The sequence below is a fragment of the Pogonomyrmex barbatus genome, unplaced genomic scaffold, assembly GCF_055798465.1.
Source record: "Pogonomyrmex barbatus isolate J1 unplaced genomic scaffold, ASM5579846v1 scaffold19, whole genome shotgun sequence".
Taxonomy (NCBI): domain Eukaryota; kingdom Metazoa; phylum Arthropoda; class Insecta; order Hymenoptera; family Formicidae; genus Pogonomyrmex; species Pogonomyrmex barbatus.
In genome coordinates this window covers 3,082,070-3,106,973 of record NW_028297115.1, presented here as the reverse complement: position 1 = coordinate 3,106,973, position 24,904 = coordinate 3,082,070, and the positions used below count along the sequence as shown (strand labels likewise).

The 24,904-nt window shown below is 29.9% G+C and overlaps 2 protein-coding genes across 2 annotated transcripts; one reads left to right on the top strand and one right to left on the bottom strand.

Moving 5' to 3' along the window:
* Positions 1 to 558: 558 nt before the first annotated feature.
* Positions 559 to 2,748, bottom strand: LOC148936913 (uncharacterized). The gene has a single exon (XM_089075652.1). It carries the CDS (start codon positions 1,960 to 1,962, stop codon positions 574 to 576), a length of 1,389 nt encoding a protein of 462 aa, XP_088931778.1. The 5' UTR covers positions 1,963 to 2,748; the 3' UTR covers positions 559 to 573.
* Positions 2,749 to 9,732: 6,984 nt separating this feature from the next.
* Positions 9,733 to 22,089, top strand: snsl (snustorr snarlik). The gene is made up of 6 exons (XM_089075656.1): positions 9,733 to 9,743; positions 9,946 to 10,026; positions 13,077 to 13,148; positions 17,450 to 17,508; positions 17,623 to 17,781; positions 21,193 to 22,089. Exons 5-6 carry the CDS (start codon positions 17,626 to 17,628, stop codon positions 21,301 to 21,303), a joined length of 267 nt encoding a protein of 88 aa, XP_088931782.1. The 5' UTR covers positions 9,733 to 9,743; positions 9,946 to 10,026; positions 13,077 to 13,148; positions 17,450 to 17,508; positions 17,623 to 17,625; the 3' UTR covers positions 21,304 to 22,089.
* Positions 22,090 to 24,904: the final 2,815 nt, after the last annotated feature.

The following is a 24,904-nucleotide window of genomic DNA, read 5'->3' as shown; positions in this document are numbered from 1 at the left end:
CCCTATCTTCGGGACGAATTTTCAGTTGCCAATAACCACTCTTCAAATCCAGAGTAGAAAACCAGGCATTTCCCGATAACTGATCAAGAAGATCGTCAACCCTTGGTAGCGGATAAGAATCTTTTTTCGTAACCGCATTCAATTTCCGAAAATCAATGCAAAATCTAAAAGATCCATCTTTCTTCTTTACCAAAACTGCTGGAGAAACCCAAGGGCTTGAAGATTCTTCAATTACCCCTTGTTCTTTCATGTCCTCCATAATTTTTTCAACTTCTGAACGCATATGAATTGGAATTCTCCTAGGAGTCTGTTTGATAGGACAAGAATCCATTAATTCAATTTTATGTTGAAGAACTTCACACTTTCCTGCAACAGCTTGCTTCGAAAACACATCACGAAATTCTCGCAACAATGTAGCGAAAACTATTCTCTGATCTTCCTCCAACTCTCGGGAATTATTATTAAAGAATTCTTCCAACTCCGCAGGCACAGCTTCGTCCTCTTGCTTAATCCGACGACAAAAATCTTCCCTATGACCTCCACGGAGAAAAGATTCTATAACAGTTTGCATCCCTATTCGTGAAAAGAAATTCGCGCCCAAAATACAATCCTCTCCAATACAATCCTCTCGGCAACAAAAATCGGTAACTCTAAATCAAATCTCCCTAACTTTATCTTAGCAAATATTTTAAAACTGATCGGGACTCTTTCCCCCGTAGGATATCTCAAATTTTCTTCCTTAGCTGAAAAACGCTTCCTTTTTCTCCCTATAAATTTACTACTCACCAAGGTCACATCGGAGCCCGTATCCAATTTAAAAAAACAATCTTTCCCATTAAGAGAGCCTTGAAAAACAAAATTTCCTGATTTTTCACACCCTCTCTTAAAACGCCTACAAACACCTGGGGCATTTCTTCCATTTGTCGAGCCCGCCCCTGTAAGTTCGATAAAACCTATTTTCCCTGCTGTGACAGAAAGTGATGGACACTCGGAACGGAAGTGCCCTTGTTTTCCGCATTGCCAACATTCCTTTTTCTCTTGAATTTTAAAATTCTTCTTTTTCTTAAAATTTAATCCCCTCGTTCCACGAGATTCTACTTTGAACCCGTTTAAATCAGGATTACTCTTATAATTCGAGCAATCTTTAACCTCCTTAAAATTAAAATTTCTCCGCTCTTTTAAACAATTCTCCCTAATAATTTTAATAGCCAAAGCTCTTTCTACCGCGGCCCTCAAAGATGTTAACCCTTTTAGCTGCAATGTCTGTTTAACATTCACATCAGACGATGCAACTACAAATTGAGAACAAGCAATTTTGTCACGAACTCCGGGAGAACATTCAGGATAAGCTAATCGAGATAAACGCTCAATATCCGAGCCTAATGCAGCTAAATCTTCTCCGAATTTCTGTTTTCGATTCGTAAATTGATAATAATAATTTTGCGAGGATAAATTTTCTCCAAAACGTAGCTCTAAACGCGCGACCAAATTTTCAAATTGAGAGTTCTCAAAATCCGTGCCCCCTTCCAAAATCGCACGCGCTTTTCCTCGGAGACATGACGCTAATACAACAGCCTTTTCCGCGTTTCCCAAATTATTCGCCCGCGCAATTAAATTAAACTGCGTAAGATATTCGCGCAACGGAACACTACCGTCGTAAATATCGGGCTTAAGTTTCAAGTCGGAATTAAAATTTGAAAAAGGAAATAACTGGCCTGATATCGGACGTTGCGAAATCTCTTCCTGCGGACCGGGCATTGAAAATGTTTCCGTCTCTCGACGAGCGCGCTCCTCCCTCAGAGAGCGAAGCTCCTCCAACGTTAAGCGAAGAATCTCCTCCAAGTTCGGAGACGCCTCCGGCCCTTCCGCTCGAGTACAGGCCCTTTTTCTCGCAGAGATTACTCTCCGACTTTTCGCCTCTTCCTGTCCAGTCCCCGTCTCTTCTGTTTGTCGCTCCGCCATTATCTCTCACACACACACACACACACACACACACACACACGAATCGAAAAATTTGATCACGGACGAGCCCCTAAAATTGTCGCGTTCGCGGCGTTACTTCCCGTGATCGCGATACTCGGCGGAGCGCTCTCGGAAAGGAAGAACACTGTTTTAGGAAAGACTCGCTCTTTATTAAACCAACGGTACAGAAACGCGTCCGGCCACCGCGGAATCTGGCCGTCAAATCTGAAAAACAGTCGGAGAACGACGCGTTGCCAAGGGCCGATCCTCTATTCAAACTCTTATCGATTGATATTGATTATCTTTTAGCAGCGCCGAATGGAATACCGCACGGCCGCAACATATATATTCATAATATATATATATTATATTATATATATATATATATATATATATATGTAAAAAAATATATATAATATAAAAAATATATATATATATAAGTTACAAAACTATTTCTTCAGAAATAACAGAAAATATTTTATATAAAATAACAAAAGCAGCATGTTTCATTATTAATTAGTTTAAAATATTTTTATGTGTCACAGTTAAGAATCATTAATTACAATATGACAGTCACGTGAGAAGCCGAATATATTCGAGAACTTACGAAAATAATCGAAGTCAGACGAGTGTCCTCCTTACCGCAAATATCAGTTATCCCTCATACTAAGGCTATATATTTCATATGTCTATGGAACTATGGCTGCGTTCAGCGAACACAATAGTTGGACAACTGATCACTGAGCGCTCTTTGAGCATAAAGTGATCAGTGAACAGTTTCCTGAATGATCTAAACATTTATTGACATGAGCAATATGTATATACACAAAAACATAACCTTTATTTAAAAATGGTATATACAGCATTATTGTGTCGTGCTATTCATATTCACAGAAATCACAGTTCTCTTTTACAATAATTTAATAATGGCTGCTAATAATTTCATACTTCTGGCTTTGCTAGATGATAATATTATAGAGACAAATATAATAAGACATTTTGTCGAAGAAGATACAAAATGAATTACTAAATAATTTTAATATCATATACATTGGAAAAATGAAAATTATTATGAACGAATAATTCCATTATATAATAATATTGTAAAAGAACATTTGTTTGTTATTAAAGAACATTTTGGCATGTTGAGAATAGCTGTAGAGGTAAATCTTATATGATAAAAGTGATAAAAATTCTCCATTTTCATAATAAAGTGTAAGTTCCGCCAAGCTTACAACATGTTGTACTCACTGAGCGTACTTGAAAATCGCTCAGAAAAATGGCGTTCGCTCACTGAACATGTTAAGAATACACTCACTGATCAGGCACGTTCAGCGAACATTCCGCCAACAGTTGCACAACTGTTGCGTTCGCTGGACCATGGCTGTGTTCAGCAGAGAAAGCTGATCAGTGGGCGTTCAGTGATTCTTTATTATGATTGATTTCTGCATTTAGATTCAACAAAGATCTAAAGACAAAGACCAATCAATTGAAAAATCACTGAGCGCTCACTGATCTGCTTTCTCTGCTGAACGCAGCTAATGTCACTGAAAAATACATAATCGATGCCCTGATAGTGCGACGACAGATGGACGCAACAAACTGAGAACAAATTCGTAAGATTAAGGAATTACAAGCTTGGCTACAGGCTTTCTCGGAATTCCCAATTGACTGACCAGAGTCCGATTTTTGTAGAAGAGGAATGTTGGTTCTAGGAATCTGGGCGGGATAAGATAGGGTCCAAGCTAGATAAGATGTTTACATTAGATATCGTGTCTCGCTCGTGTCTGTTGTATGCTTATGCTTAATATACAGACTTGCAACAGATCCAACCTGAGAATTTATAATATTCTTTTCATGTTAAATAAAAAGCTCTTGTAATGTATTTGAATAGTTGAAGCGATTGCAGTTCCTTTTCTCTTGCTTCATGTCTACTTATCATTAATAAAAAGTCAAAACCAATATTCTTGTATAAGAAAAAATATTATTAATAACGCTTTTGGGGAAAGAAAAGAATCGTGAAGTCCATTGGACGTAATTTTTTAAAATAAATCATTAATATTATATAAATTATCAATAATCTCAAAAGTTCATTTTTCCAAAGAGATAAAGAAGTGGCATTAAGTGTGCATTTGTTGCCTAAAAAATATTATAAAAAATAAGATTAACATATTGTTTAAATTGATATGAAATGATATGAATTGATAAATAAGAAGAACTGTTATACAATGTAAATGTTTAATTTTTAATAAAGGATATAATGAAATATGAAAACAATAGAAAAATAAGGCAAATAAGAATTGGCGCTGTTAACAGTGCATAATTTATTTTTTATAATAAAACTTCAATCTTTATTACAAACTCTAAACATTTCGACTCAAGTTTGAGTTATCTTCAGTGAGTATAAAAAAAATAAAAATATGATCCGATGCCTATTAGATGAGCCCAAACTAGATGAAAATGTTGATTAATAATTATTATGACCGTGCATATCTATATCATCTTTAAAAAAAACGAAAAAATGGTCACTAAAGGACTGTTGCTTATCAGATAAATACAGTTCACATTAAAACTGGAGAAAATATGCGCAGGAGTATGATACAATTTGCGCTGAGTAGTATCTCGTACAGCACGTCTGAGCTTCAAGTAGCAACTGAGCGCAATGGTTCTAAATTCAATAATTTGCAATCAAAACAAAACCAAGATTACAACTTGCTCAAGACGGAAATATATGCGTAATGCATTTAGCATGCGTGAAAAATTTAGTATCAGACTGTGAATTTAGACTGTTACTCTGTCTTTTAATAAAAAGTATCTCTGAAATCAGTCGTTTTTGTAAATTTTGCTCACAGTCTAATATTTTCACATCATTCCAATCAAATTTATAATCTATAATTTAATCTGTGCTCGGTATCTGAAGGTGCTTTCGTGTTTCAGCGTATATGATTTTGCGTATATGATGTTTATGCAGTCTCGTTTTTAATTATCTCATGGTTTGTACGACATAGCACACGCATCGCAACAGCAGATCTTGTATATTCCTTTTGAAATATGTTGGTAGAGCGTCCTTATGAACTCTAATCATGCCTCTCAACTTATTCTTCCTAAGAAACGCGGGTTTCAAAATATAGCATCCAAATCATCAACGACTTTTTTAGTCGCAATTCCCGAAACAAAAAGTAAATTGAAGCATTTCGTTTCTTGTGATTTCGATGTTGTATTTGGCATGCTTAATCTATCATCTCATTTAAAAAGAATTTTTAATCTTGAATGAATATTATCAAAAATAATATTAAGAGAGTAATCATTTATTAACAGAATAATAATCACTAAAGTCAAATTTTTTTCATGGTATTTCGGGTGAGATAATAAGAACGCTCTATCGATGAGTCCAGCGATAGTGCCTTTTTTATACCCATTGAAGATGACTCAAACTTCGAATCGAAACGTTTGAAGTTTGTAATAAAGATTGAAATTTTGAATAAAAAATGTTAATTGCGTACTATTAACAGAGCCGATTCTTATTTGCCTTATAGTTTTCCATTGTTTTAACACCAAGGATTACTTTTGTTAATAAGAAATATAAAAAGTTATGCCAATATTAAAACAAATATATATCTATTGTATAAATATATAATAGTTTAATGAATTTAATTAAATTATGCATGTTAAATAATTATAATTGATATATGTATATAATATTTTGGCACAAATGTGAAATTCTCCGAAATAGGAAAAATTCTGACATTCTTTCATTCCTGATGGAATGAAAGAATGTCGGATATCTTCAAATTATTAATCCGATTGTTTTGAATTATAAGACTTTTCGTGTATTCACCTAAGCAATCGGACTTAATACAATCATATGATTAAACAAGGAAGTATATATTGGTTTTGCCACAGTTTACAGTTTTTCAAATTTTATTTATAATTCATAAAAATAATTGCAAAAAATTTTTAAAAAGATATTAAAAGAACAAATGACTTTCTGAAATAAACTTTTATTAATTCAGAATATAACTTTTAATAAAATATTATGTTTAACATAATAACAAAATATAAAAAATACTATATATTATATATGATATTTAATTTATTATATGTAATAAAATTTTTAATTATTTATTCAATATTATTGTAACAATTCATTCAATTTTTTATGGATGAAAATCAAATGGAAAAGCTAATAAATTGTATTGCATTTTTATTGCGAATATTATAATCTATCTCCTTATCTAATCACCAAAATAGAAATTTTTCTTCTTAGTACATGATGCCGACTTGAATGAATATATAATTTGATTTACTGCAAGATAAATATTGATTTTTTAAACTTTGTTTATAGTTAATAACGTTTTTATTTTTGAATCTAATTTTTTCTTAATTGACTCTTCGAAATAGATAAGATAATAATTTAAATATTTCAGAATAATTAGATCTTAAAATTAATCTTTTTTTAAATTTATAATTCTTTTTTTTATTCCATTTTTTAATAAAAAAATTTAAGAATCCAATTTGCACGATACATCATAAAACAACATCTTTAGTGTGCCAACTGTTGATCATAGATCAGTAGCACAAGGTCACTCGGCAGCTATTTGCAACGATCAATCCTATTCAAGTGACGATGATATTTAAAACCTATATAATAGACAGGACAAAGATAATGTAAAATAAAAACATGAAAAAGAGAGTTCAACCAAGAATCAATCGACACTTGGTTTGCTGACCTCAATTCCAGATATATATCTACCGTCTCTCCTTTCACTTTAAAAGCATTTCAGCAAGCACTCTTTCTCACACAGACTTAATACTAATACGCACATTTCATAAAGATACTTCAGTTTACTCCTAGCACGCCGATTGGTGAGTTGTTGCTCGTCGCTGGTTCTTCTAGATTTCACTTTCAAATATAAGTTTAAAGATAAATGCACGTCTAATTAATTATTATTTGCACAACTAAGAATAGTGCAAAAATAGTACAGGAATATGGAAATAGTGCATAATATAAAAAATCAGTAGACTATAATTCAATGTAGAAATATACATTTGTGTTTTCTTTAAAAAATATTGGATGCTACACGCAATTCCATCCAACAAATACTTTTAGATTTCACTTTCATGCAATTCTAACTGCATTTAATGACGTTAAAGTATTATTAGTGTAAAAAGCATAAAATGAATAAATATATTAAATAGTTACAGTTTAGTTACAATTATAGTTTGAATTTAATAAAAAACAAAAATTATGGATACACACACACACACACACACACACACACACACACACACACCACACCACACACACACACACACACACACACACACACACACACACACACACACACACACACACACACACACACACACACATATACATTTTTTAAATATAAAGTGTAATAATAATTTCATTCATCTAAAGTCATAAAAAATAGTTAAAATTTAACTCAAAAAATATAAATCTATTTTAATAATAATACAATTAGTGATAATATTATTTCAATTATATATATTATATATTTTATTATATGTATTATTTTTTATAACATTTTTACAGAAAACTAAATTTAAAATTAAATTTTTAAACAATCTAAAGTAAATAACAAAATTAATAATCCACTAAGAAAAAATTTTTGTAATTTTAACTTTTTTTTATTTAAGTAATCTTAGATCTAATCAAATATGCATTTGTATAGTTTGTATAAAGATAAATAAAACAGTTAAAAATTAAAACAATCAATAACAGACTTTCATTTTACTTTAAAAGTTTTACGAAAAGTAAACTTTCTAAAAGAAAAATTTTGACTAAATTTATTTTTAAAGTATACAAATTGCTATTTTATAATGATCTGTTTGATTGTTTTAGTATTATTAATTTTATTAGAATAGTATTAAAATACATTGAAATTATTTGCAATCTATATTATCAACTTAATGATGAAATTATTTATGCGTATTATTTGTATAAGAAATTACGACAGAAAATCGGTAAAAGAAATATATTCATATCATTCAAAATATTAAATGTTTTACTTATATCAGCAAACATGATTGCAATCAACAAATAATGATTAAAATATATATATATATATAATAATAATAATAATGATTAAAATATATATATATATATTTTAATCATTATTGTATATTTTCTAAAACATTTTGAAAAATATTAAAAATAATGTGATAAATGATCCTTTTTTCATTCAAAAAATTTTTATTGTTTGAAGAAACATTTTTTTAATATTTGGAAAACATTTATTTTAATGTTTAATGTTACGAGAAATAGAATTTCATTCATCTGTCGACGATATCGCGTAGTATGAGTTATAATAACAATATAACATAAATATTAAAATTAAGTAAATGTTAAGTAAAACGTTTCTTTCAAATCATTATTGCAAAAATATCATTAATGTTAATATATATATAAATATAAATATAAAATAAACATTAAATATAAAAATATTTTCTAAATTATTATTTCGAATGAATAATTAATGTACAATAAATATTAAATTAATGTTGCATAAAATTTAAATAAATATTTTTCCAAATCATTTTAAATAAATAATTAATGCCATATAAAAGAAATATTACATAAACATTAAATTAATACCTTCAATAAAATAATTATATTTTTAATAAAAACATAGTTTTATCTAAAGATTATAGAATGTCTCAAATTTGTGAGCGGTAATATACTTTTATATATATATATATATATACATATATAAAAGTATTCTCTTAATTTTCAAGAAAAATGTTATGAAAATAAATATATAATATCTATAAATGGACCTGAAATTATTAAAACAACATCATCATTAATCATATTATTATAAAAATGGTCTTATTTTGACTCTTTTAAGACTCTTTTAAATTTTTATTATTATTCTTTTTAGGCAATTATCGTTATTATAACTTTGTGATATTCAACAACTTAAAAAAAATTAAAATATAATGTGATAATATATATAATTTACATTTTCAGTTACATTTTCTAAACAAAAATCAATTTTATTTATTATTCTTCGCAAGATTTGTAGAATATCATTAATATTCATGAAATTCATATAAATGCTAATAATATATAAATGCTAAATTTTTCTAAGAATATTTTAAAATAGTTCGAATTTTGGTTTAATAAATTCTATTCAATAAATTCTATGTAGTTATGAGAACACGATTTTAGTATTATTATTCAAAAAGATATACAATTTTTTAATTTTTAAATGTAATAAAAATTTACTTTATAAAAAAAGTTATTATTTAAAAAAATTATTGTTTAATAATATAGAAAATATAATGAATGACAATGAATTATTTAAATTATTTAAATAATTAATTTAAATTTATTGTCATTCACTATAATTCTTTTAGAAAAACTAAGATTTTTGTGAGCAATAATTAGAAAAATTAAAAATTAAATTAATGTTACTCAATAAAGCAATATAACTTAAAGCAATATAACAATAAAAAGATTATATTTATTTGTATATATTTATATATACAATGTATTTGTATATATTTATATATATTTATATATATTTTATCCTAATTAATTTTTATTCTCTCATCGAATTAATTTTTGTTCGTTGGAATTGATTATAGAATATCCATCAATGTTAAATCATGAAATCGTTAAATGTATAAATAGTTATGCACTCAGAGATTTCTCTTTCAAAATGGCACTCACAATTATGCGTCTGCTTCCTTTGCTAGTTTTCTATGATCGTAAGTATTATTTATATGAAATATTTCGCTAGTTTTCTATGATCGTAAGTATTATTTATATGAAATATTTCTTTTTATTGAAAAGCAGTACTCAGAATTATAAAATAAAATATCTTAGTTAGAAAACATTTGTTCAATATGTTGTTATGTTTATTTGACAACAAGAAACTTAATTGATTTCATACATCTTTTTATTTATATGATCTTTTGATTTATTTAATAATTGATACAAAACAAAATCCACAGATGTAACAAGTTTGATTATACCTGAGGAACTTCCAACGATTTTATCCCTTATTTATTCAAACATACCACCAATTAAGAAAGGTAAGTAGCTTAATATATGTATAACTATATATATAAAACATATATTATATACACATTATGTGTGTGTGTGTGTGTGTGTGTGTGTGGGTGGGTGGGTGGGTGGGTGGGTGGGTGTGTGTGTGTTATAACTATATATAAAATATAGGTCGATAATTTGATATAAATACATTAAAGTCAAATATTTGACATATTAATAATATTACCACAAAAAGTTTATCATCTGAATTGGTTATATCATTTTGACATTATCATATGAGGTAAATAAATAAAATTACCTTTTAAAAAAGGTAAAAAATAGCGCCAAGTTCAACCCGGGCGCGTCAAGTTTTTGTACGTCGTTTTTTTTCTTACATATCAGATTTTCTTTTATATTTTATTTTTATATAAACACAAGTACAATAATTCAATAAAATTTTTTTGGCAACTACAAATTGACATTAATTTTGGATTGATAACATCTTTTTTCACCTTTGCAAAGTTTCTTTTCTACTTCATATAATTAAAAATTTGTGCCAATTTTTTATATCATGTTTTTTGTAGAAATAATGAAACGATTTTTCAAATAAAAATGAACTACAAAATAAAATGTATTTCAATGTAAAGCTCTTTTTATTTTATTAAATTAGAAATTGGCGCCAGTTCTTCATATCACATCTTTTGTACTAATATGAAATTTATTATTAAAAAGACTTTTGTAGATGGAAATTTTTGTATAAAATTCTTTCTTTTACATAAATAAGAAAAAACGGGCGTGTGAACTTGGCGTTATTTTTTACCTTTTTTAAAAGGTAATTTTATTAGAATATCACTCATTTTTTTTAGTAACAAATAGTATTTATTATTTAGCATATTTGAAATTTTTTTTACTTTATATATACTAGAAAAAACAATCAGTATTCAATCATTATTTTTTAATAATCTTTTTTAAAAAAAATATATACATATTTTTTGCTCCTCTAGGCCATTTTTTCTTGTTAATTTGCGCATCAATGTCTATCCATCCATTAGACGTTTCATCTCTACATATACTTGTATAATGACCATCTTCAATAGATGATCCATGATGAAAAATGGCATTCATTACCTTATAAAATTGTCCCCTTACTGATATTGTAGTTGTTGGTATTGTACGCAAATTAAATTGATCTATTTTTATTAATTTACCATTTTGTTCTGAAAATAATTGTAAATAAATGATAAGTGTTAATGTTAATTCTTTTTTAAATATTGTATCTTTCCCTGTACAATTTTTATATAGGTCATGAGAGTGATACTACTTCAAAAAGGTAATATTTAATAAATCATTAAGATCGTAACTGTCTTTCTCTAAATTAATAATGGAAATTGAAATAAGAATATTATTAGTAATAATAATTGTATTATCACAAGTTTTGCACCGTATAGTGGAACGTATTTGATGCTTAACTAGATTTTTTTATATAATCATATTTTTCACAAATAGCTATGAGAAATTTAGATGCATCTTGTTTTATACAGCTAGAAAAATTATCTCCTAAATCTTGTCGTACTGTGAATGTATTCAAATCAGATATTCCGTTTTCATATCGATTCATTAATATACCTAAAACATTTAATTTATCACACTCAAAAATTTGTTTTTTAATAACATTTAAATGCAAAAGACATTGCGAAACTGCATTTGCGTAAGATGAAATTTTATCCTTATTTTAGAACCCATGTATTACCCAAACAGTATTTTTTTGAACTGTTTCATGTGATTCTTGAACAGAAGAAATAACTTTTAGTAATGTCCATAAAGTATCTTTTATTTTAGTATATTTTTGTTTCGAAATAATAATCAATTTCGCTTTTGATATGTTATGTTATATGTTATTTATGTTATTTTATGTTATATGTTATAAATTTATATTTTATGTTATATGTTTTTTTATGTTATTTATGTTTAATTAATTTATGTTTAATATAATAATTTGTTAATAATTGTTAATAAATGTTAATAATTTGTTGTCAATAATCTAATAATATAATAAAAATTTAATAATTTAATTTATTGTAAAAATCTAATGTAATTTGTTGTAAAAATCTAATTCTATTTCTATTTCTATTTCTATTTCTTATTCTATTTCTTCAATGTATTATATATTATTACAATATTACTTATTATTATATGTGACACGTTATATCTTCTTTTTTATTAATCAATACGTACAACTTCACACGAAGGACATCTGTCAAAGACATATCAAAAAAAATGAGTGCTGCAAGAGCTGTTATACAGAGACGTTTATTAGCGCTTCTTGCGACAGAAAAAGGAAAATCACGACGATGTTTCTTAAATTTACCAATTAGAACTTTGCGTCACGATTGCGTCGCGATATCTTAGTTTGTAGAACACGGAGAAAAATAATAAAAACACTTTTCTTATATAATTTGATACTCAATTAACGATTAAGCATAATTAAAATTTAATCAATGCAGTCATTGCTGAGAATGTAAACCGAGTTCATCCCGGGGTCTCGCGTAAATAGAGCCACGGGTGTCTCGCCGCCGTTCTACGCGAACTTCGCGTGAACTTGGCAAACTCGAGACACCACCCGTGTCTCTTGATAGTAATGAATTTTTTGACAGCTATCACATGGTACAATATGTCGTTATTGAACAGATATTTTATGATGTTATGTTGCTATATTAATTGTGTAATATACAAATAAGTTCCGAAACAGAAATAATTTCTTAATAAGAATGTCATTATATATTTTTGTGATATTTTTGTATATTCTCGATGTAAGAGGACCCTTTACCATTTGTCATATCACCATGTCTGAGTGCGCGAAATATCAGCTCTGTGATTAGTGAACTTTAATCACCAATAATTTAAAAACTATTATAGCCTCGACATTTTCATATTAGAATTTTTGAATGTTTTAAAGAATCTATTCTTAAAAGGAAATGCATCAGTTTTGGGATACTATATATAAAATCATATTGTTAAAAATTTTATCACTTTTATCATAAAATAATTTTATATAAATAACTAATTTAAATTTTTATAAAATTATATTTTACAGGAACTGATTCCAGAGTTGGCCTAGGTTTTCGTCTTGGAGAACATGCAGATTTTCAGATTATCTTTGAATTAGGTATGTGTGAAAATAACATAATATTTTTTGAATTTTCATTAACAATCCTTAATTGTGCTATGCTTCTATCGAACAATATTATGAACTATAGTTTTGTATTATATTTATATTGTATATGTATTTACTAATGTTCTTAGAGTTTTAATTAATTATACATTAACAAAATAATATCAATCAGGAGACACGATAATGTCTCGGGTGTCAAATCAACCGAGAATACTACTGTGTGACTTTACGCGAATTGGCGAGATGCGAGCATCCGAAATAATCCGGATCTCAATAACGGCTAAATCGATCAAGTTTTAAATAAATAGCTTGAGTTCGACTTGCATAACAAAAGTATTTTTATTTTTCAGCTACGTGCCCTACAAGCAGAGATATTGCTACGCAAAGTCCGATTTGGAAATTTTTACTTTAAGAAACGTCGTCATTATTATTATCGTCGTCGCCTTTGTACGGCTGTAACGTCTGTCATCATTATTAATCTTATCGACCCAGCGGATTATCAGATTGATAAGTCAGAGTCACTGTAGGATCTAACGAATTAATGTTCGCTGGGACCTGCAGTGACTCTGACTTCCGTAGGGTCGATAAGTTTAATAATGTAATAAATACGTGTGCATCGAAACGGACACATTACGGACAGCAATATATCTAATAAATACATTAATTCTTTTTATTTGTTCCATCTTTCTTTTCTCTTTCTCTAATTTAAAAAGAAATGTATACATTATACAAATGCACACATATTATATCTTCATCATTATATTGTTCATTCGTATCGATTTTTATATCTATATAAACATATATTTCGTAATCTCTAATTACGGTCTCTGCTTCTTATGTCACGATTCTGATTAACTGATTATTAATAAATATACACATAATGAGAGAAAGTAGAAAGAATGAGCGAGATAGGATGCTTATTGCTCTTTTTCCGCGCATCTGATTGGCGGTCAACGATGTCGTTGAGTTTCGCGAGTTTGACGGTTTTATTGACAGTTGGTGATAATTTGTTTTGCAGTGTAAGTGACTCATGTTTGTGTTATTTTGCAAGTTCTAAAATAAGAAACAATATAAATAGTGTCATTTTAAACTAGTAAAAATTGATATAATATATAATATTTTTATTTAGATACATATTTATGTACATTATTTTATTTATTACATGTATATGTATATGTATACATGTATATATATTTATTATGTATTTGTTAAAATTTTTTTAATAATATTGCTTTTGAGTTTTTAATACAGTTATGATAATTTAATTAATTTATCAAAAAGATATGTTTAATAATTATTAACGAAACAAAATGATCTTTTTAATGTAATGTATTAATAAAAGTACAAGAAATCAGGAGATACGGATGTCAAGTCATGTGATAAGAAATATATTGTATTATTAATAATATTTATAATGTTATTAAGGAAAGAAATAGTATCTGAACAAAATTATCTTTTTTAAAAAATAAAAAAAATATAATAAAAATACGCTACATTTAGTATATACATTTAAAAAAATGTCAAGTATAAAAGTGTCAAGACGCGTTTTTCGAATATAGAAAGATGGTCACTCACATTCCGAAACGAACTATGATCAATTATCAAACTCGCCGCGAAACTTAATGACATCGTCGATCGCCAATCGGTCTCGTGGAAAAGGAGCAAATATGCTATCTCGCTCTTTCGTTAGTTCTCTATCCTATTTACTCTTACGTATTATAAAAAAAATGTCAAGTATAAAAGGTATCAATTATATACATGCTTTTCGAACACAGAAAGATGATTAATACTACAAAATGTCTGATATCACTATCAAATTATCTTTTTAAAAAAAAGGATGTCAAGTATAGTGGACGCTTGAAAAAAAAAAGAAACTATTATACCAAGTTAAAAAGTAGAAACCTAAGTGACAATATCTTTTATTTTAAAGAAATGGAATCTAAGAGGTATGTATCTTCATTGAAGAATCTTTTTACTCTAACTTATGTAGTAGTAGTTGTAATTCTTTAAAAAAAATTATGTTACGAAATTGTTATATTTAACTCAATTCTAATTGTGATCAAACTAAAAAATAAAACCTAAGTGCTAGTATCTTTGTGATCTTTGTATTCATTGAAGGGTCTTCTAACCCGAATGGTACTAGCTTTAATTAAAAAACAAAAAAATTTGTTTCTACATTGCCAACTCGACTCAAATGATATCATTTATAAAAGAGTATAAAAGATTTGATATCAATAACTGGTACCAAGTTATAATCCTATACTATAAAAATTGCGTTATTTTACTAAACTCAAGTGATATGTATTAAAAAATAAAATCTAACTGACAATATCTTTTATAGTAGGATTATAACTTGGCGCCTATTATTGATACCAAATCTTTTATACAAATGATATCATTTGAGTCGAGTTGGCAATATAGAAACAAATTTTTTTGTTTTTTAATTAAAGTTAGTACCATTCGGGTTAGAAGATCCTTCAATGAATACAAAGATCACAAAGATATTAGCACTTAGGTTTTATTTTTTAGTTTGACAACTAGAATTGAGTTAGATATAGCAATTTCGTAATATAATTTTTTTTAAAGAATTAAAACTACTATCACATAGGTTAGAGTAAAAAGATTCTTCAATGAAGATACAGAGATACGTACCACTTAGATTCCATTTCTTTAAAATAAAAGATAAGGTTCTATTTTTTAACTTGATACAACAGTTTCTTTTTTTTCAAGCGTCCACTATACTTTTTTTACTTTTTTTTAAAAAGTAATTTGATAATGATACAATTATATATCAACAAGATAATATCAATAATGCCTGCCGAGAGATGTCATCGCCGATGACAGGGAGGCAGGGAGACAGAATGAATCGGAAACCAGAGAGAGCAGATACAAGTCAGAAGTATTCTGCGGAATCAAGTGATCTGAGCCGTCATCCATCCGAACGTGGTCGACGACGAAGTCACAGGCGCAAAAATACCAATCTAGATAAAGAATGTATTGATAATATGGTCAGCAAAAATAAACTCCAGATTCGTCCGCAGAAGATAAAAAAAAAATGTGCCGCTTTTACAAAAAAGACAAATGCACATGCGCGGGAGAAAGCGTTTATATTTGCAAACATATAGGCTGATTCATAATCACATATACAAAATAAAAATAAAGTATAACATAAGAGATCTAGTTAGAGATAAAAAAGATAACAAAATAATACATGACAAGTATTGGACAAAAAAAAATATTACATTTAATTTGAACTTTATTGAAAAAATAAGCAAAATTAGTAAAAAATAAATTAACAAAAGCAATTACACAATAAAATCATAGCAAGAACCGATGCATTATGCAGAGAACGCCTGCCAGTAGCGGAAAGGAGCGAAATGATTTTCAAAATGCTACAAATAAAAACGCATGCAATTCACCTGCCGCAATGGATGTATCCATAGCGGAATAAGAATAAGAAAACTAAAGAAACAATGCAGTCAAATAGTTGCCATTATGATTACTTAACGAACTCAAGTAAGCAAATCAATAAGAAGTGTGAAATAAATATTGCACTGAGAAAGATCCGATTTCAGCCATTCAAGTAAATGCATCAAAAAAACCAATCAACATCGCAAAAAAAAACGATAATATTCAATTTCTATTATATTCAAGTAGCAATTTTACACACTCTTTTTAATAGCAAATTAATAAAAATATAAAAATAATTTGCATCAGGAACATAGCACAATTATATATAAAGTCTGAAATAGTATAATGCCTGTGTGCAGATAGAATGGGTCAAACTAAGTAGAAAAGTCCTCTGTTATTTTTAACAATTAGTAATGAATTATTAATTATTAAAAATCATCAAACAATCGCGTATTTATGCGGCACTGGCAAATGCAAGCGTACAATGAAGTGCTCAACAATACACGCATTTGCGGTTGCTAAAAGCGTGAGATATTTAAATATGTGATTTAAAAATGATAGAATATCTATTTATATTGCATACCTCCAAATATTTCATTGCGTTCCTAGCAATTATGATTACATTAGATTGCATCTTGCTTTGCACTTGATATTTACCAATGAGTCGAACGGATACACGTTTATTCGTAGCAATTTTAATAATTAATAACTTATTCCTAATTGTGAAAATTGTAAAATGATAAAATACCTTTCTATTGAGTTTAACCCGCTTTATCTGTATACAAATGTTATATAATTTCGAATCAAACACCTTATATAAGCACAATTATTGAAAATATAAAGTTCAAAAAATGCGAAGCTAACTTTACATATACATGAATTAGGTCCACAAATCGAGACTGATTCAATAGGTACATCCAACGATGCTAAAAAGCGAAGAGATGTAAGAATTTGCATTGCATTTATACCATTATTTATTATTTATATCACAATTATTTATTATTATTATTATTTATTATTTATATTACATTTATATAAAAAGAAATTTTTTAAACAGGTAATGTTCAATGCCGCAATAAAAGGAGAGCTAGGACCATTGGCACAAGCGACGGCCAAATATCAAATAGAACGTAGAATTCAGAAGGAAATGAATAAACTCAAAGCAATAGAGGAGAAACTTAAAAAGATTCAAACGGAGAACATAGAAAATCAAGATGTAAGTAAGAACTACTAATATATATTTTCAATTTTAAATATATATTAGTACTTTATTCCAATTTTAAATAACTTAATATATAAATTATTTATTGATTACAAAATTGTTTTTTTAATTACATTATATAAAATTATTTAACACATTTTAATTTAATATATATAATTTTATGATTATAAATATGATTATAAATTTTATAATTATAAATAATTTTTTATGGAAAATCGAAAAATATAAGTTTGTCTTTATATATATTTATATAAACAAATTTATTTTTTCAGTTTTAATCATAAAGAATTATTTAAATCATAAAATTATATATATATATATATATATATATATATATATATATATATATATATACAGGGTGTCCCAGAGCAATGGAGATTATTTGTGTGTAAATAGAAGGAGTTAAATTGAGTCGAAAAGTCCTGATCATTTTACAATTTTCGCAATAGTTAACTAGTTATTAATTCTTAAAAAATTACCGTATTAATCCTCAATATATTAACTATAATTATTGACGCTTGAAGAAAAAGAAATTCCTCGCGCGCCTAGCAACGATGATCACCGAGCAGGAATACTTTACCGCGCTTGCATTTACCGGTGGACCTTTAATACAGTGATTTTTAAGAATGACTCGTTAATTATTGCAAAAATTGCAAAATGATAGAGGACTTTTCGACTCAGTTTAGCCCGCTCTATCTACACACGAAAATAGTCCCCATTGTTCTAGGACATCCTATATATATGAGCGTTATTCGATAAGTCAAGTAAAAAAGCAATAAAATCATCTATCATTTTCCGGAAAATTTTTTTTCACTTTTCAACGTAATCTCCTTAGAGTTCTACACACTTAGTCCAGCGATGTTCCAATTTTTTGGTTCCTTCGGAAAAGTAGGAAGGCCTTCGAAAGCTCTCGAGGCCTTCAAAATACGCATCCACAGCAGCGATAACTTCCTCATCGGACGAAAATTTCTTTCTCCCGAGCCAGATCTTGAGGTTTGGAAATAGAAAGAAGTCACAAGAGGCCAAATCAAGAAAATAGGGTGGATGGAGCAGCAATTCGAATCTTAATTCATGCAATTTTGCCATTGCGACTGTGTGGTGTGAGCCGGAGTATGTGAAAGATGACCTTTTTGCGCGCCAATCTCGGCCGTTTCATTTGCAGCTCTTCGTACAAACGATTCAGAAGTGTAGAATAATATGCTCCTATGATTGTTTGATCCTTCTGTAAGTAATCAATGAAGATGATTCCTTGGGAATCCCAAAAAACAGTGGTCATTATCTTTCCGACCGACAAAACAGTCTTCGCCTTCTTCGACGCACATTCACCAGGCGCTGTCCACTGCTTCGACTGCTGTTTTGACTCGGGTGTATAATGATGGATCCAAGTCTCATCTACGGTCACGAATCGACGCCAAAAGTTTTGTGGATTGCGCTTAAGCATCGACACTGCTGCGAAATGTCTTTTCGCATGCGTTTTTGATCGATGGTCAGCAATCGCGGCACTCATCGTGCACAAAGCTTTTTCATTTCTAATTCTTTGTGCAGGATATTGCACCCTATCTACTGAGACGCCTACAATCTCAGCTATGTCACGCACTTTCATTCGGCGATCTTCCATGACGATACGATGGATTTTTTTAAATCATTTCTGGCATAATGACTTCAATGTCCGAGGCGTGCTTCATCTTTGGTTGATATCCAGTCTCTTTTGAATTCATTAATCCAAAAATAAACAGTTTTCAACGCTGGTGCAGAGTCCCGGTGAACTTCCGTCCAATTCGGCTTTAATCTGCACAGCCGTTCTTTAAATAAAAATGTTTAATCACTGCAAACTGACGGAATTCTCCATTTTTATGACAACTGCTGCCATGCTCACTTCCAATGTCTACCACATGTAAACTAAACGTCGCTTTTGCTGAAACTTGGTATGAGATAATTTAAATAGTGGTATTACTTTCTGGCCATATATACTACATAGTTCATTGTGGCGCTCGCAAAAATTTACCTGACTTATCGAACGACCGTCCTATATATATATATATATATATATATATATATATATATATAAAATGTGTTCAATTAAATGTGTTAAATAATTTTATATAATGTAAATAATTTAACAAAAATAATTTTGTAATCAATAAATAATTTATTAAGTTATTCAAAATTGAAATAACTGCTTCACACATACACACTCGCGCGCGCGCGCGCGCGCGTGTATGTGTGTATACTCAGATAGCACAGAGAATCCAAAAAATAATTTGTTTTGAATCCTCGAATTATAAAATGTATTCCTCTCTTTATGTTCGTACGATTGATTCGAGACCTGGCTCCCGTTCTGACACACACTCTCTCTTCTTACTTTAAAGGCTCGAGCCATGCCTTGCGCAATCTCTTCTAATGTGTTCCAGGAGAATTTTTAGATTTGCCAGCGATATCACTGCTGCTAGGTCCATTCTAATCTAAAAATATTCATAAGAATTCCACAAGATTTCACTTTTATATCACAATTTTGAGCACTTTTTCAGATACAAAAGGAAATCTGTTTAATCTGTATAATCTATAAGAATTCACACTGAAATTGAAATAGTTTTTAGATAATATATCTAACGAATACGCAATAAACATATCTTTTAGAGAAATATATCTTTTAGATCTCTAAATTAATTGTTACACAGAACTAAAAAGAAATTGTACTATTGAAATACTTTATTTTATCCCAAAGACCAATTTTATGGATTTATTCAATGCATTACCAGAAATACCAGAATAAAGTCTCAGCGCATCACTTCATTATTATTTTATTAGAACATAATTTAAGGATCTCATAAATGTAGTATCTTTTGTTCTATCTTGTAGTATCTTTTATTCTATCTAGTTTTTAATTACGAGAAGTGGAACTCAACTGTATCTATCTATCAAAAGTGCCATGTCAAAAGTGCCACTCATAGATTTTATAGTACTAAATATGCTTTTTCCTTTAGATGGAAAGAGATAGTAGATGTGTCGTATCCTTTAGTTTCCTAGAGTATACAATAAAGAAAGATGTTAAATATCGCTCTCTCGCTCTATCATATAAAAACGGAAGGACAGAACATTACTCTCTCGCTCTATCAACTCCGACTTCAATTTTAGTCAGAAGGCATATCCAGTATTATAAAATCTATGCATATATTACTCATGGATGAATGATTTTTTCGAACTCATTAAGAAAAAAAAACTTTTTTCAAAGCAACTTTGATTTAACTTCATAGAAGTCAAAATGTATACTTCTATAAAATCTCCTTTTCGAATTACTTAAAAAAAATTTTTTTGAGTTCATAACAATCATTTGTGCTATTCGAGTATATATCTATGTACAAAAATTAATTCTAATAATAATATTAGATATTTTTATTTTTTTAGACCATCTCGAATAATTGGTTAACAAAATGGAGACAGGAGATATCAGAATTGTCGAAAAATGAAAATACATCATTAAATTTAACTCAAAATGAAGATGGTAAAATAATTTAACAAGAAATGAAAAAGTCACTATTGAAATAAAAGTCACTATTGAATATACTGATGCCAGTAATTGATAATAATGTCGTGCTCACGGTGGACACTCATAAAATCTCGCGACACTCATGAAATAAATCAGACTATTTTATCACAAAAAATGAACTTTATTAATAAAACAAGAACAACAGAATCAACAGATTCGCAAGGTGACAGCTGCTCTTCCGTAATCGACTTCACAAAACAACAACGTCACGTCAGTAGGGAACGATCCTCTCTTTCAAATATCGATTTTCAAGAGCTACGACAAGCGGATAACCAAGCGGATCACAATATTTTAAAGTAGAATTAATTAAAGTAGTTATTATCATTTGGAAGAAAGAATTATGAATTGGTATAAAGATATATGTACATTAGGCTTCATTTTTTTTTTAAATAACTGTATAATAGTTTTGCACGGCAATTTTTATTTAATTATTATATTTTTCAATAATTAACAATGAGTGAATATAATTTATATTCTATAATTTATATCATACAATAACATCAATTTAATAAATTCAATTCTTTTCAATTTTTTTCAATTAATTTAATTCTTTTCAATTTTTCAATTAATTCAATTCTTTTCAATTTTTACAATTAATTAAATTTTAAAAAACATTATATTAAATAAAGTAATTTTTTGCATTATTTTGAAAAATACTTTCTTTTTATTGAAGCAATATTTTCATATAGATTGATTAAGGTAACGCAATTTTTATGGGATTATATCTGATACTAATAAATGATATATATGAAACATATTTATTTTATTACTTTGATAGGCAAATAAGATACATATATTTTATATATTTTAATTACTAGCGCCAACTACACTTATTACATTAATCTTTTTTAAAATTATAATATTGATTATGATCATGCTTGCAGAAAAAAATAATTTTTCCAACAATCAAAATAACATTATTTAATAAAATATCTTCTTTCCATTAAAATAATACTTTCATATAATAATTTTTTCATGCACACCATCCATCCGCCGGACAAAAATATAATCGCCGATAAACGCTCTCGAATTTGTGCATAGTTCATCACGGCCCACAGGTCATACGTAGGGATTCGTGTTACTTAGTGCGTCGTGGCAGAAATGCCCGAACGCGCCCGGAAGGATCCGAACGCAAAATTCGATTCGTAATACAGCGATAAACAACTTATTTATTGTTAGTTTTATTCCAATAAATAAGGGGTAAAATTAGGGGGTAATATCCGCGGATCGATCCGAAACTCTCCAAAACCGATCGAATTATCAATCCGCGAGGGATAAAAAGATCTGACTGAACTAAAGCGAGATTCTTGGATTCATTCGCCGCTCATATACGCAAAACCGACTCCGATCCTGACGAAGAAGAGGCTGAGAAGAGGTTGCGAGGCCCAGCCAGGAGTTATTGATCAACAGCCGCTCTCCTTCCAAAATCCGCTTATTGGGAATACTCGAGGTTAACATGTTCGCTAGAGCTCTCAGCCAGGAGTTACTAGCGCCGGTTAACATCTTCTTCGTTATCTGAATAACACAGCGAAAAGGCAATCACCACCGCTAGGTGTTTCTGACCGCTATGCTCTCATGGCCGAACACGATAGTACGTTTGCTATCGCGAACGGCCGCCCCGTCCCGTCCTCCGTGAATCTTCCACGATCCGCATCCACGTCCACGATTAACCGCGCCTGTGACTAATCGAACTGTATCTCCCGCCGAACCGTACCTTCGCCACACCGAAACCGTACCCGCCATCCGCACTCGATCCGCGTTCGCGTCCGCGACCGCGCCGAGACTGACCGTATCCATCGAACTATCTCTGCGCCCGAAACCGACCACGTCTTGTCCGTCATCGAATTATAAATAATAAGCCGCGTGTTAAAATCGAATTATAACCCTTGTGTAAATAAACCGTTGCGTTTTAAACCACATTATACTTCTTTTCTAAATATTTTTGTAAATAATCAACTGTACATTAAATCAATTATTATTCGTCGCTGTATAAATATTCGCGCTTTCATCGGTTGTATCTAAATCTAAATCTAAATCTAAATCTATCTGAATAAATAGTTAATATTCAAATCATATTCATCTTTGCCGTCTTTCGCACCTCTCGGCATCCGACGAGCGTATCCGCACATAAGATAATAAACAATTAACGTACCAGCGATAAGGCATTCGTTTTACACTTGGCGTCCTTTTTTACTTTTTTATAAAAAAATAATCATGATATCATGCATTTTGTATTAAGTATCTTATAAATAGTGTCCAGCCCAAAGTAAATTGAAAAATTAAGAATTAAAAATGAACAAAGTACGAATGGGTTCAGAAGGACGGAACAACTGCTCTCTCGAGAGTCAGGCGTGGAAACGTGATCTCTCGAGTCGACCATATTGATATATCTCGACACTGGGTCAGCCATAAGAGAACATTATGACGCCGCTCTGTAGACGTGCGTTCGTCGATCGTTAATAAGTCAAGAAATATAATTCCTTTTACCAGCGACAGACCTCGTACGATCAATGGAATGGGGGAAACGAAACGAGGGATTTTAAGAGAAATAAAGAAAGAAAATAAAGTTTAAATTAAATTTTTAATAAGCTTTTAATAAGCTTAAAGATATACATGTTTAAGGAAGCAAGAGAAATAGCGTGTGGAGAGTAATATGCATGTGTGTTATCGCGAGTGTTACAATAATATGGAGACCATCGGATTTCTATACTATAAGATTTCTGGGGCAGTGTGAATGTTAATATTTAATTTACTGAGCGACAATCCTACCCGGTAATATTAATTGTCGAATAAATGTAAGTTAATAAAAACGATAATTTATATGGTTATGGTACGATATGGTATGATTTAAACGATAAAGTTAACTGCAAATATGCAAGTGTAAATGATATTGATACTGGAGAGTTAAGAAGGAGTAGCCCTGGTTTCCTACGGAGGGGGGTTATTAGGTCGAACAAACCGGTAGATTCTTCTTCTAGATCGGGAAACAGGGGTTCACGAAAAATTCACAAAGGGCCGGAGGAGAGAGCTCGAAAATCGATAACAGGTTCAGGTTCGGTACAGGTGTATAGGGGAGTAACTAGCCTCAAGTGCATAAATCAATCATTTTAGCGGATCAGTAGGTAGATCAAAGAAGAGTTGGGGTAATAAATCAAAGGGAGATCCAGGAGCAGAGATGATTAGAGTGATTGAGATGATTAAAGTTGATTGCGATGGTTCGATGGGGAGGTCAGGAAACAATTGTGAAGGTGAGTTAAAGGGAGATTCAGGGGCGGAAATGGTCGAGGTTGACTGCGACGATTCGGCTGTGTCTCTTGAAATTTATTTTGACTAGTTAACGCTGTTCTCGAGCGCCCGTCGAACTCGGCCGCTCCGGCGACTTTGTTTAAAAAAGCGGTTAGACTGTCGATGTTTAGAAGCTGGTACTTCTAATTGTTTCACTGCGAGAGAAAAGGATGAATAAATGAAGAGAGGTGGAAAATGTATTAATAGGAGGGAAAGAGACAGAGAGAGGAGGGGAAGGAGGGAGGGAAGGAGGGAGGAAGGGAGAGAGGAAGGAAGGGAGGTAGG